Genomic DNA, 13,481 nt, shown 5'->3' on the forward strand with positions numbered 1-13,481 from the left:
AATACAATACAATACAATACAGTACAATACAATACAATAGGAATATTTCATATAGAGCAATTCCTCTGTAGCGCGGTCTAATATCAAGCATTTTTTTTCTTGCATGTATATCTAGATGATTTTATTTTCTTGCAGGCATGACAATCGATGGAATTTGATGACCCGGAAAAATAGAAAGAAATGATAATGTATCGTTTAACAAAAAATAAAAAAAAATGAAAATTGGCAGGTATGACAGAAAGCTTCAAATATACCACGTAGGTTATGTGACAATGGACGTAGAAAAGAAAAAAAAATCATGTGAAAAATAACAGGTATCATAAAGGGCTTCGAATGCTACGCACTCATCATTCATTTTCCAAATCTAAGAAATTAGCTATTGAACTGCGCCACAAACATAACTTGCCATGACACTGCATAGTCAACGTAGGGGGGAAACTACCCTTTTCTGTTTGAGAAAAACACAGAAAAACAATATAGGCATACACACTGCCAAATATAGGGCCACCTAATCATAGAAATGGCGCTATGGCGACTATGCCCACGCTATATCGCATTATCATCCCAATCAGTATACAGGACGTATGGCCTGCATGTACAGTATGACGATAATCTCACACGATCCCTATAGATTATATAGACTCTTGTGATCATCCACCATTTTTTCAAGACAATTACTTTGGACTACTTTCAACATTGAGCAGACTAAAGGTTGTTTGTGATAACATGCACGTTGGTTTTTAGCTCCACTTTAGTAGTGAAGCATCTGTGTGGTATAATGATCATTTCTGGCATAATCCTTATAAATAGTGCTTGCCAGCACGTCCAGCTGACAGCAACAAAGTGTTCATTGAAGCCTACATAGCACTTGGCAATATCAATAAAAAAGGTTGTTGATGCTCCGCATTCAGTTCAAAATGATTAGTGACAATGAAATGGATATTTCTCGCTGTGGAAATTGACGAGCTGCAGTTACGTGGTCTATGCAAGTTCATTCTTTGATTGACCGTGACTGCTATAATTGGGCATTGTGGATTTGACAAAGGGTGTGAAATATGGTGCCTGACCAACTGGGGAAAAAAGAAAGGTCTTTTGCCTGGCGTATATACCTTATCCAGCGGTCTTCAGTACGTTAATGTCCTTGATAATAACGGATCTACATAATCATTATGTTTATACATACCTGCATATAAACATCACCTATCTCATTTCAATGCGTGTAATTTAATGTTGAAATATATCCCTTTTTTAGTTGGATGTGTAATGTGCACCTTGAATGTTGCTTTCGATCGGATGAAGATTCAGATAACTTGCAGACAAGGAAGTTCATAGACTGATACACGTCAGACGGATCTGCTTTTTAGCCGACTAGCCAAGCACACTGTTTTCTCAATAAACAAGGAGAGAACCGTTGGGCGTTGCTGTCTGTGTTGTTATAGGAAACGAGCTTTTGATACCATCTAGCCGTATGCGCCGATATCTGATCTCTGAACAAGAAAAAAAAAAAAAGAAAAAAAAAAACCTGCTTGGTATGACACCGAATGAGGGGAATATTCGTCCGGTATTGATATGCCATTTCTTCATTTGCTGCATTAACGTCTTGAATGTTACATTTTCCAAATTACTTGAGTTGATTAAGTCGATATCCAACGATTTGAATGACACAAGAAACAATGTTTTTGATGTCAGGTTATATTTGAAACCAGGATGTATCGATGACACTACGCCAGAGTATTTAATGAGCCGTCTCACAACACAACATATATGAAATATCATCCCAAGATGATAAGAAATAGTTCGATGAGAAAATGAATGGAATGAACAAGAAATCAATGAATACTGTGTCTTAAAGATACTGCTTGACTGTTCAAACCTCGCCAGAGATGGCGCTGTTCCTCTAAAAACTTTGACAACATCGGCTAACAAAGCACAAAGAAATACGTAGTAGCACCCATCTCTTGCATTCTTTTGTCTTGTTTTGTTGTTGCTGCTTTTGCGAGGACGAGGGGCGGATCCAGGAATTCCGTAAAGGGGAGGCGCCTTTGCAAAATTAAAGGGGGGGGGGGGGGGGGTGCGCGCACCCCCATTTTTTGTTTTTATTTCTTTTACTTTAACAAAAATGAAGAGGGGGTGCGCGCCTTTTGCGCTCCCTCTGGATCCGCCACCGAGGACGGTTCTTGATGGACAAGCCGCGTAGGATAGGCGTCCTTACTGTACATTTTGAGTCTACACTGTGAGCCAAAACGATGATTAATTGAACGTATCTAGCAATTTTCCCTTTCGCGAGGGAGGGGGATGGAGGTATAATAATATTTCGAAGAGTGGGCTCCCTCTCTCTCTCTCTCTCTCTCTCTCTCGGGCACAAGTGTACCTATCTTTCTGTTATAATTCATACTGCCTGTTTTTTATTCTCAAGCCCAAAGCTGGTGGAATGTGACCGCACATGGACCGGATGACATGGCCCATCAGACTGTGCAGGAAACGGATTATTACCTATGGGCAAGATGTAAAGTAAAGAAGTTAGTCCTGTAAAATCCAACGAACTTTACAAATACCTGCGAGTAGACGATATTTGCCTATCTAAAAAGAGTGACAACTATTTTATGTTTTCTTCCTTCCATGTTTAAACGGTATGTAAACGGGTGTTTTTTTTTTTTGGTTTTTTTTTATAGTTTCGTTTCACTCTGCCGAAAAATACATAAAAGAGGAGGTGTCGATTCCTTAAAAAAACAGCAGAAAAAGTTGCATGGGATGATTTTGGGTGAAATCGGCTTATTTGGGGGATTTGGGTGCATCTTAACAAAACTTAGATTAAAATTTAAAACTTAGGTTAAGTATTTTGTGTGTATACAAAACGTCGTTAAGTTCTCTCACATCACCCCCATTCTTAAAATGACATGGCACTGGTTACCCGAGTTTGTGAAAGAATTAAATTTCAGATTCTGTTACATTGGCTTGGAAAGCTGTTTACCAATGGTTTTGCTCCCAAGAACTATAAGTTCATTTAATTTCAAAATCTTCAATACCGGAGGAGTATTCTGTTGGCAGGTTCGACAAAGAATGAATTCTTCAGGATATAACTGAAGTAGAGTGAGAACATTTGCAGCATCTGCTCTTGTCTTGCTGAGTTCGCTCTCCTCCCGAGGACGCAATTTTGATAATAAGCTCACCCGATGCATTTTAGGTAGTTTTGAAAACCTTATTTCCCCTCTGTATATGATTAATTTTTGATACATAGCTATTGATTTTGTCATGTTGGTATCCGTATGTTCCTCAAAATAGTGACACGAGAACGATGCATTCTAGGAAGTAGGAACTTATAACAATAGTACACTATCATTAATTCCAGTGTGTAAGATTCTCCAGGTTATTTTATAATGAACACCCCTTCATATTTCAGATACGCTGTATGTCTATTTCTGTATCGATCGTCAATTTCAAACGACATGCCATCACCGAGTATTTTTCAATGCGATATTACTGAACAGGAAACTACGCATGGGCGTCACCGTGGGGGGGGGGGGGGGGGGGGGTGCGTTGAGTGCGAACGCACCCCCCCCCCTTCAAACAAACAAACAAACAAACAAACAAACAAACAAACAAAATCAGTCTGAGAGCGACCTCAAAGCCGGACGCTAAATATTTTTTTTTTAATTATCTTTCTTTTTTTTTTCTTCATATTTCGCACAAGGAACAAGAGATTCGAGGGATAAGAATCGCACCCCGGGTTCTGGCAGCACTGATTTAATACATACATGTATCTATTTTGCAGTGTTCACTATCTATCGACCGTATCCGACAGAGCACGTACACGTTAGCGTGTACCACTGTGTATACGTGTACGTGTGCTGCAAGGACGTAGGGTCTACGCACAGCACTTTATTTCTGACCAACCCAAATTGAAAATGCGAGACCAAGTGCGAGCTTTAGCCTTACAAAAATTTTGGAGGGGCAATGCCCCCCCCCCCCCCCCATTTTATGATTCCCGAGATGAGAAGATTTTTCTTTCTTTGCTTTTTTACAGATAAAAAGTTCCCCCACAAAAAAATATTGATAGGGTAAGCATATCATTTGCCCCCACCCCCAACACACATAGTCATAATTTCCGAGATGAGAAGCTTTTCTTGTTGTTGTTTTTTTTTTAATGGAAATCTGTCCAAATATTTCACCCAAAGTGTGAACCAGGTTGCGGAATTTCAATTGTAAAAATGAAAAGTCTCTCTCGTGTGGGAGGGGGATACCCCTTCCCACACCCTCTCCCGTTTGGTCTTTTTTTTTTTCGTGGACTTAATACACCTTTAGATTGATAGATTTACAAATGTTTTATCGCAAGTGCGCACCAGATCTGTCACTTCACTTTGAAAAAAAAATGCCAAAGTTCCGTCGGGTGGGAGGGGATAAGTATCTCCTTTCAATGAACCCTTTGCCCGCTTGGTTTCCCTTCATTTTATTATCAGTGCACTAAAAGCCTTGGGGGATTGAGAGCTTCCTAAATTCCAAATGTCTTTATGAGCTATATTTTCATTTGAATCCTAAAAATGCAACAGCTTTCTCGTATGCAGGAGCATCAATCCCGGAGGACAAAGGGGCAAACGTCACCCTTAATTCTCGAAATGACGAAAATTTTCTTCCTTTTTTGATAGAAAACAGTCCAAATATTTCATTCTGCAACGGATTGTTGATTTTCAATTCTGAAAATGCAAAATCTCTGTCGCGCTGGAGAGGCTACCCCTCCCGCACCCTCCCCCGTTAGGTCTTCAACCATACACTTAGAAAACTTGGGGGATTGACAAATTTCAGAATATTTTATCGAAAAACATGTTTGATGTATCTGTCACTTGAATTCAAATATTTTCATAAGTTCCCTCATCCTCTTTCACTGTCTTTGATTTATGTTCCTAACTAAAGATTCAACACTTGGGGACTGACAATCTTCGGAGTATTTCATAGAAGTGTGCATCATTGGGCAAAACGAGTTTTTATTTGCCCCTCCCCCCTCCCCCCCCCCCCCCCGTGCCCCCTGTGACAATATTGATCAATTATTGAAAGACCAAAATGAACAGTAAAGGCGCTTTCTCGTCTAAAAGTTGTCACTTTCATAACCGAAAATGCGAAATTTTCTCCCATAACGGGGCGAATAATACACTTACAATTTACATAAGTATTATCTATACACTAATACTTCCTTATGAGTAAATTTATTTATTTCATTATCGAGTGCGCACCCAGAAACATCATTTTGCAAACCTTGGATTTTTTTCTTTTCTTCTATGCTTTTATGCTAATATAAGAACAAATTGTATTGCTCGAACAATGCAATCACTTTTAAGTTTTTAATCAATACATTTCAGACTCCCTCTGCCCGTACTTAGTGAAATGAATGGTTTTCATAAGTTATGACAACAGTCCTTCCCAGTGTTTTTTTTTTTTTTTTACTATGTTTAATACCCTAAAAATTTGCTTTTAAATTGCTCTACAAACGCGACTTTTGCACTCTGCTTTTACAAAAAGCCATACCGTGGGAGGGGCTATCCCCCTCCCCCGCTAGCAGGCCGCTTCGCTCCCTCGCCGAGGAACTCACACCGTCACATAATGTACCCCCGTATGTTATAATCATAGTCCTTTACAGTGAATTTTCTATGTTTAATTCCCATAAATTTGATTTAAGATGCTCCACAAACGCGACTTTTATACTCTGCTTTTACAAAAATCCCCACCGTCAGAGGGGGTAACCCTCCCCCGCTCGGTCGCTTCGCTCCCTCGCCGAGGATCTAACACCGTCACTTAATGTACACCCGCATCTTATAATTGTAGTTCTTTACAGTGCTTTTTTTACGATGTCTAATTCCCTAGAATTTTTTATTTTAAATGCCCTATAAATGCGACTTTTATACTCTGTTTTTACAAAAAGTCCCTACCGTGAAAGGGGGTATCCCCCTCCCCCGCTAGGCCGCTTCGCTCCCTCGCCGAGGATCTCACACCGTCACATAATGTACCTAAATCTAAAAAAAAAAAAAAAAAAAAAAAAAAAAAAAAAAAAAAAAATCTCGCTGGTACATCTGTACATTTAGTGTCAAAACGCACCCCCCTTGAAAAAAAGCTGGTGACGCCCCTGCTACGTCTTCCTCGCACATAGGTCCTATGATAGAATTATTTCAATTCATGGTCAGCGTGGTAAAATCAAAGTTTCTAATAGATTTTTTTTGGGTCTATTTTTCTGTCATTAACCATTAATCACCTGCTCGAGATGGCAGACTCTTGCGCTTTATCGCCTTCTTTTTCAATTCCATTTCGTTTGATCAAATACATGTATTTAAACAAAGTTTATTCATGTATGATTTGCATAGCAAAATGCAGAAATAAAATAAAACTAAGATTGAAACTGAAAGAAAAAATCTGTGCGTTTTACAAACTGATGACCCTCCGTGCGTTCTGTCTACAGATTATTTGCAAGTAGAGTCTTAGGGGGTGTTGCAAGAAAGTTGCGATTGATTGCAAGTTGCAATAGATATATCTATACAAAGTTGGAAAAAAAACCCAAACATATTGGAAACGGGAGCATTCATTGTCAAATTTGGTTGACACCAATTTTAATTCATGTCACTGGCAAGGAAATGCGTAGAACATCAGTATATATATTGTAACAATCAAAATAACACTTAAAAACAGACAAACAATACATTACAGTCAGATAACAATTAAATGATAAAGGAGTTAGACACTTGTATACTGCCTTCAAATTTGTTTGATATTTCAGCATGGATGGGGCATCAATAGTGAATCTACATTCCATGTACATGTATAAATATGCATTATTTTGCAGTAATGTAAAATGAAGGCATTATAAGGCGTCAAGGTAAACACTCGTCTTCATTTGCAATAGATAAACATGCCTCAAACATATTGGGAATAAGCAAACATAGAGAGAGTTATCATTCAAAGTCCTGTTTTGGGGAACTGCCACTAAAGAAATGATCCATCTTTGATGAAATGGTACATTCTCACAGTGACTGTAATGCCAAAACTTGTTCTGATGAAAATTATACATTGTACTTTCCATACAAGTCAGAATGGAAACAAGTACATCAGGTATCAATGTAAAACCGTTCCCGTCACGCAAATGAGTCTCAGTCACTGGAGAGTGTATTGCAGTGAACCCTTGCCACCAATTACACCATTACGTTGTATATTGCCTCCTAATGGACTGGAATAGAGTGGACTTCAACCAACACGCCTGCCTTTCAGAAAATGGCACTTTTCACTAGAAAAGGAGTGATGGGTAAGATGAAGCAAAACATTCCCCACTTACACATTGTAGAAGTCAAATGTATTGGAGGGCATTCCCCCCCCCCCCCCACAAAAAGGAAACAACAATTATGAACAATGGCATGTATTGTTCACATTGCAAGACATCAATCATATCTCTGACACAATGACATCAATACACACCTGAAACAAGTCCTATGTTGATCTCTCTTTATACATAGAAACAAACCTCTTGCGACTGGTTAGATAACTTTGCTACATGTTACAGTAGGATTTGACGAATCAAAAAAAAAAAGAAAAAAAAAAGACCAACTTACAAATTGGCGGGGGGGGGGGGGGAAATGTTTGTTACATCATACACGTAAGTGCCATTAATGTGTTCCTTTATAAAGAGAAGGCATTTAAGGTATACAAAGAATCCTCTGCCAACATTAAGCTGCATAACAGTTCATTAAAACATTTTGATTTTATTAATTTTCTTTTCTTACGCAAGGAAATTGGAAACTTAGTTACACACAGTAAGACTTTACTGACCACACATAAACATGATGTGTCGACTATACAAATTCATTTACAGTTGAGACGTTATGTATCTGCTCAAACAGGACACAAAAGATTCCTATATACCCCCATACATACTATGTGTGGGTGGGGGTATAATTACCATTTTTTGTAGTTTAAGACACTGTAATGTAAACTGAGGTGCCTCCACATACCAATTTGTATTTACAATAATTCTTTGTATTTACAATTCTTTTGATTGCCTGGTACACTTAGGGAAACCACATTATAATGAGGTAACCCTGGCTGGGACCACTGATTTTACCTTCTTGTACCTTGTTGTAAACATATCAATAAAGAGGACAGCTGAATACAGTAACGTGAAAGTGGGACCACAGAATTCACCCCGTTTAAAGTGATATCTTGTTATCAGCGAGCTTGATAAAACAGAGTTACTGTAATTATCCCTGTATAATGCTGACATTGTCTTTCGTCCAAATCTACAACTTAGCAAATCTAAACAACCAAAGTGGGGATTCTTTGGGAATCAAGAGACCATACTACATGCAGTGTATTGTCCCACAGCAATCTTGATGTGTGCTCTGTAAGTCTCTGCATTTTCTGCAGAATGTATACAAGGCCAACAGCTTTAAGAAAGCAGAGATTTATCTTTAGGTAATGGGTAAAATGCCCTAAGCTCACACACAGTGAAGACCATCAAAAGATCAACATCAGGATTAAATTTCTCATTTACAATGCACGACATGCAAGGAACTGTGCACAAATTTCTGATTTACATGTGAGACGAGGAACGTACTATACACAAGAAAAATATGACAGCGCATTGTCAAAAAGGTTCTATCAAGGGCTGAATATGCTCTTGCAGTAGAGCCACGGCTGCAGTTGCCCTTGACCTCTACAAACAGTTATCAACTATCCTACTTGACCATGGTAAAGATAGTAGCTGTCATTCACAAACCATGTTTACAAAACAAACTTATGAAATCTTGTAGAAGAAACTCATTAAAAATAAATGAACAATCTTCTCCTGTTTTACTCAAGATAAACAGAAAACATGCAAAGACAACATCCCTGCCACAATTTCTATATTAAGATAGAAAAAAATGCAGGTCTAAGGAGAGAGAGGGAGAAAATATGAAAAGGAGTCGCAGTATGATCTTGGTTGGGGATAATGTTTTCAGCTAATACTATCTATAGATAGATCTCTGTGTTCGTTAATAGCCAATTTATTTGTAGCTGTCTTATGACATTAATATGTATGTCACAGAAAAGTATATGTCACATTAATACTTGAAAGGATTTGGTGTCTTTAAAATTTGAAAGTTTGCACTGATACGCTTTTTAGTATTTGTCATGCCAAGTGTTTAGTTCGTTTGTGTTTGTATGTTATGTTTGCTTGTGTTATGACGAAAATGTAAAGACAGCCAGCATGCATACTTATACATCACACCTTGCAGTAATCTGGTTCTTTAATTGAGGTCTGTGGTGACAAAATGCTGTGAAAAAAGGAAGCAATTACTGGGTTATATCTGTCTGATGCATATTGAAAAAGAAAAATTCCTTGAGGGTAATGATGAATCCTTCCTTTGCAAAGATGTGAGGTTGAGTGACTTGTTGTTAACAGAGTAATCATTAACTGGATTACATTTGTCTGAAGTATGTAGAAGAATTCCTTCAGCCTGATAATGAATCCTTGCCGTGAATGATGTGAGGTTTCTTTACTTGTTGCTCACACGCGATGCCCCCACGTTCCACATGGTGGTGGTTCTTCCCTCTTCCTCAAGCTGCCACTGTCCCAAATTGTCTCTAAAATGGATATGAAAAAAAAAAGGGACAGAGAAAATACAACAACGATATTCCCATAGTCACAACAATAAACAGACAGAGTGATATTTTGTGGAAGCTGCCGATGAACTTGCAGAATGTGCGACAGCAGTGGGATGGAGACACAGTGGGCTGAAACTCCTATTGGCAATACAGTCAGACCTCAATCATCCGGCCCTCTGTTATCTGGACTTCTCTACTATCTGGACACCTCTAAGAAGTGAAGACAAAAAAGCAAGTGATTTCAAACACAATTGAAACCATTACAAAACTCACTGACTTTACCCAAGATACTCCCCTACAGAAACATGTTTTGAATTTCACAGTAAGATGTTTCAATATCATGCACCACTGTTGCGGTCAGTACACACTATCTACATAGCTACCATTGTGTCAGTAGCCTACTTGCACTCATTGGTATACATAAGTTTCATCGTTTCTCCCACATTCAGGCAAATTGCTGTAGCCTAGCATGAATTACACTACGTAGTTGCTTCTAGTCACTTGCTTGCAATATCATTGTTGGGGAAACCTGATAATGTGTAAGGCGTGTAGCTTGGTATGTTTCCTCAAATTGACCTCTCTCTGTTTCATTTCTTTTTGTTTTTTGGACAAGCATGAAACATCAGCAAATTGTGATCTATGTATGATATGAAACTAGTCAAATTTTACCAATATCATTATTGGGGGAACCTGATAAATTTTAAGGCATGCAGCTCGGTATGTTTCCTAAAATTACCTTTCTCTATTTGGGGCTTTTTTGTGTTTATTAGGTGATCCGAGCATCCTCTCGGATCACCTTCTGTTTCTGTACGGATTCTTTCTTCTTCTTCTTTTTCTTATTTCTCCCCAAAAGTTGTGCATCGATTAGCTCAGAAAGTCCTCTTCCTATCAATTTCAAACTTATACCATATATGTATCGTCTCCCAAAGACGGCAATCGAACTAAAATCAAAGTGATCAGTCGACCGTGACGTCACTATGACGTCATTATATGAAAACACATTCTCAATCATATCTCATTAATGGAATAGAATTTTGCAATGAAATTTACGTCACATATATTTCAGGTCAAGCGCATTCTACTCATATTCTCAAAATTCATCTATATCTTAAAACGTGCGCGTACGCGCGCGTTGAAATATTTGTATGCTCAAATCGAGCTCAATTTTTTTTTGCACACGTTTCAGACCATTTGGAGCATTTTTTGAAAAATTGAAAAAATCGGACGGACGCGTACGCGCGCGCGCATATACGCACGCACAGCTCATATGCAATAACAATTTCCCGTTTTTTCACTTTGATCGGATGTCTGAAATGTCAAGGAATATTTCTACCAAGTTTCAAGTCAATCCGACTCAAAATGACGTCATACGGGCCCGTCAAAGTTGAAATTCCGCGCGCGCGTCAATGGCGATATACAGTGCAACAATGCCAAAAAACTGCCAATTTTAAATCCGATTTTACTCGTCAGGATGGACGGTGACCCCCCATTTTCTTTACATATTCTGAAAGCTGATGAGTTGTACATGTCATTTCATGGGTTGGCGATGCTGAAAAAATGAGTAAAAGGTATCAAATTTCTTAATAAAGTAAAAAAAGTAAATTTTCAAAATGACGTCATCAAATTTCAAGTTCACTCAGGCGTATCTCACTTAATCTTTTGTTGATTTCGTCCAAATTTCAATATGTTGTAGCCTAATAAATGGTCTTTCAGTAATATAATAACAACATTTTGATTGGATGACGGCATCACCTCGTAAAAGGGGATTAAAAGTAACATTGTTAAATTTGACCAGTTTACGTGTTATCTCTATGGGAGTGCAATTTTTCTGGAAATGAAAATTGACATGACTATCTTTATCGGGCACTAGCTCACTTACCCTTCGGTGAATTTCTCCCAGATTTTAATATGTTGTAGCTGAGACTTTGGGCTATCGTAAATGTGCCCTTCATTTTTTCATACGGTATCGGGATCGCGTCCAAAAACTTGGTTGAAATCAAAGCCTATCTTCGATGTATTTTCATATTTCTTTCTTTTTCCAACTTTCTTTGCAATAACTCAAGAAAAACATACCCTATCACCACCATATTTTGCACATGTTTAGTTCATGTCACGTACATTATTTCATAAAATAACAACTACTTCATCAGACGCCATCTTGGGTATGTAAATTAGGGTCAAAGGTCATAAATGTTTCATCCTGTATCTTGGTGAATACATGTCCTATCTTTCCCACATTTTGCACACGTAAAGACCATGTTACAAGGATCATTTCACAAAATAATCATTTTTGGCTTAGAGGCCATCTTGTCTGTGCAAAGTGGGGTCAAAGGTCATATGTACTTCTTCCTGTATCTTCGTTATGACGTGTTATCTCTATGGGAGGGAATTTTTCTAGATGTGAAAATTGACCTGATTGTCTTTATCGACGACTAGCTCACTTACCCTTCGGTGAATTTCTTCCAAATTTTAGTATGTTGTAGCCAATTAAATACTCTTTGAGTTTTGTTCGATCAAAGTTTTAATCGGATGATGTCTTCACCTCGTGAAAATGGATATAATGTAACCTTGTCAAATTTAACCAGTTTATGTGTTATCTCTATGGGAGGGAATTTTTCTGGAAATGAAAATTGACATGACGGTCTTTATCGAGCACTAGCTCACTTACTCTTCTGTGAATTTCTCCTAGATTTTAATATGTTGTAGCTGAGACTTTGGGCTATTGTCAATGTTTTCTCAATTTTTTTTTTTCATACGACGCCGAGATCACGTCAAAAAACTTGGTTGAAATCAAACTTATCTTTGATGTATTGAGATATTTCTTTCTCTCTGCAACTTTCTTTGCAATAACTCAAGAAAAACAGCCTCTATCAACCCCATATTTTGCACATGTTTAGTTCATGTCACGTACATTATTTCATAAAATAACAACTACTTGATCAGACACCATCTTGGGTATGTAAATTAGGGTCAAAGGTCATAAATGTTTCAACCTGTATCTTGGTGAATACATATCCTATCTTTCCCATATTTTGCACACGCAAAGACCATGTTACAAGAATCATTTCGCAAAATAACCACTTTTTGCTCAGATGCCATCTTGGCTGTGCAAAGTTGGGTAAATGGTCAAATATACTTCATTCTGTATCTTCGTTATAGTGTATACCGAATTTGGTACCAAAGATGGCAGACCTGACTCTCTTTTCTAAATGAGAATCCAAATATCACACGGCCAATGTCTCTAAACACAGATGAAACCTATATGGTCATGCTTATTGCGATCAGGACTCGAATCATTGATTAAAAAAAAATCGGATCACCTAATTTGTCAGTCTTGACAAATTCCGGGTCTAGTTTACCTATCTATTTTTTTTTCTTTTGTTGACCAACATGAAACATCAGAAAATTGTAATCTACTCATGATATGAAACTAGTCAATTGTTATCAATATTATTTCAGGAGGAACCTGACAATATTTCAGGCATGTAGCTTGCTATGTTTCCTAAAATGACCTCTCTCACTGCGTGCATGTGTGTGTGTGTGTGTGTTTGACAAAGATGAAACATCAAGTTGAAACATCAAGAAATTGTCATCTGTGTATGATATGAAACTAGTAAATCGTTACCAATATCATTGTTAGGGGGTACCTGATAACACTGGGCATTTAGCTGGGTAAGTTTAAAAACAAATACTCTTTCATGTTTTTTGTTTATAACATGTGGAAAATATTTGGGATAAGTTAATAGGAGTCATAATATACACTTACAACCCACACACCAGCTTATACATTGCACATGGCAACGAATGAGCACACACACACCGGGCAACAGATCCTGAGACTTACGCAGACCAAACAACCGCATAAG

The 13,481-nt window shown here is 38.0% G+C and overlaps 2 protein-coding genes across 2 annotated transcripts in view; both read right to left on the reverse strand.

Moving 5' to 3' along the window:
- LOC140243039 (ashwin-like) overlaps positions 1 to 13,481 on the reverse strand; it is a 59,264-nt gene that overhangs the window by 1,727 nt on the left and 44,056 nt on the right. The window lies entirely within an intron of this gene.
- The window catches only part of LOC140242596 (cAMP and cAMP-inhibited cGMP 3',5'-cyclic phosphodiesterase 10A-like), a 33,053-nt gene continuing 26,137 nt past the window's right edge, over positions 6,566 to 13,481 (reverse strand). Inside the window, exon 24 of the mRNA XM_072322347.1 lies at positions 6,566 to 9,594. Within this exon, the coding sequence (XP_072178448.1) occupies positions 9,507 to 9,594 (88 nt within the window). The 3' untranslated portion in view covers positions 6,566 to 9,506. The remainder of the gene's footprint in view (positions 9,595 to 13,481) is intronic.

This window comes from Diadema setosum, chromosome 19 (assembly GCF_964275005.1).
Source record: "Diadema setosum chromosome 19, eeDiaSeto1, whole genome shotgun sequence".
Classification (NCBI taxonomy): Eukaryota; Metazoa; Echinodermata; class Echinoidea; order Diadematoida; family Diadematidae; genus Diadema; species Diadema setosum.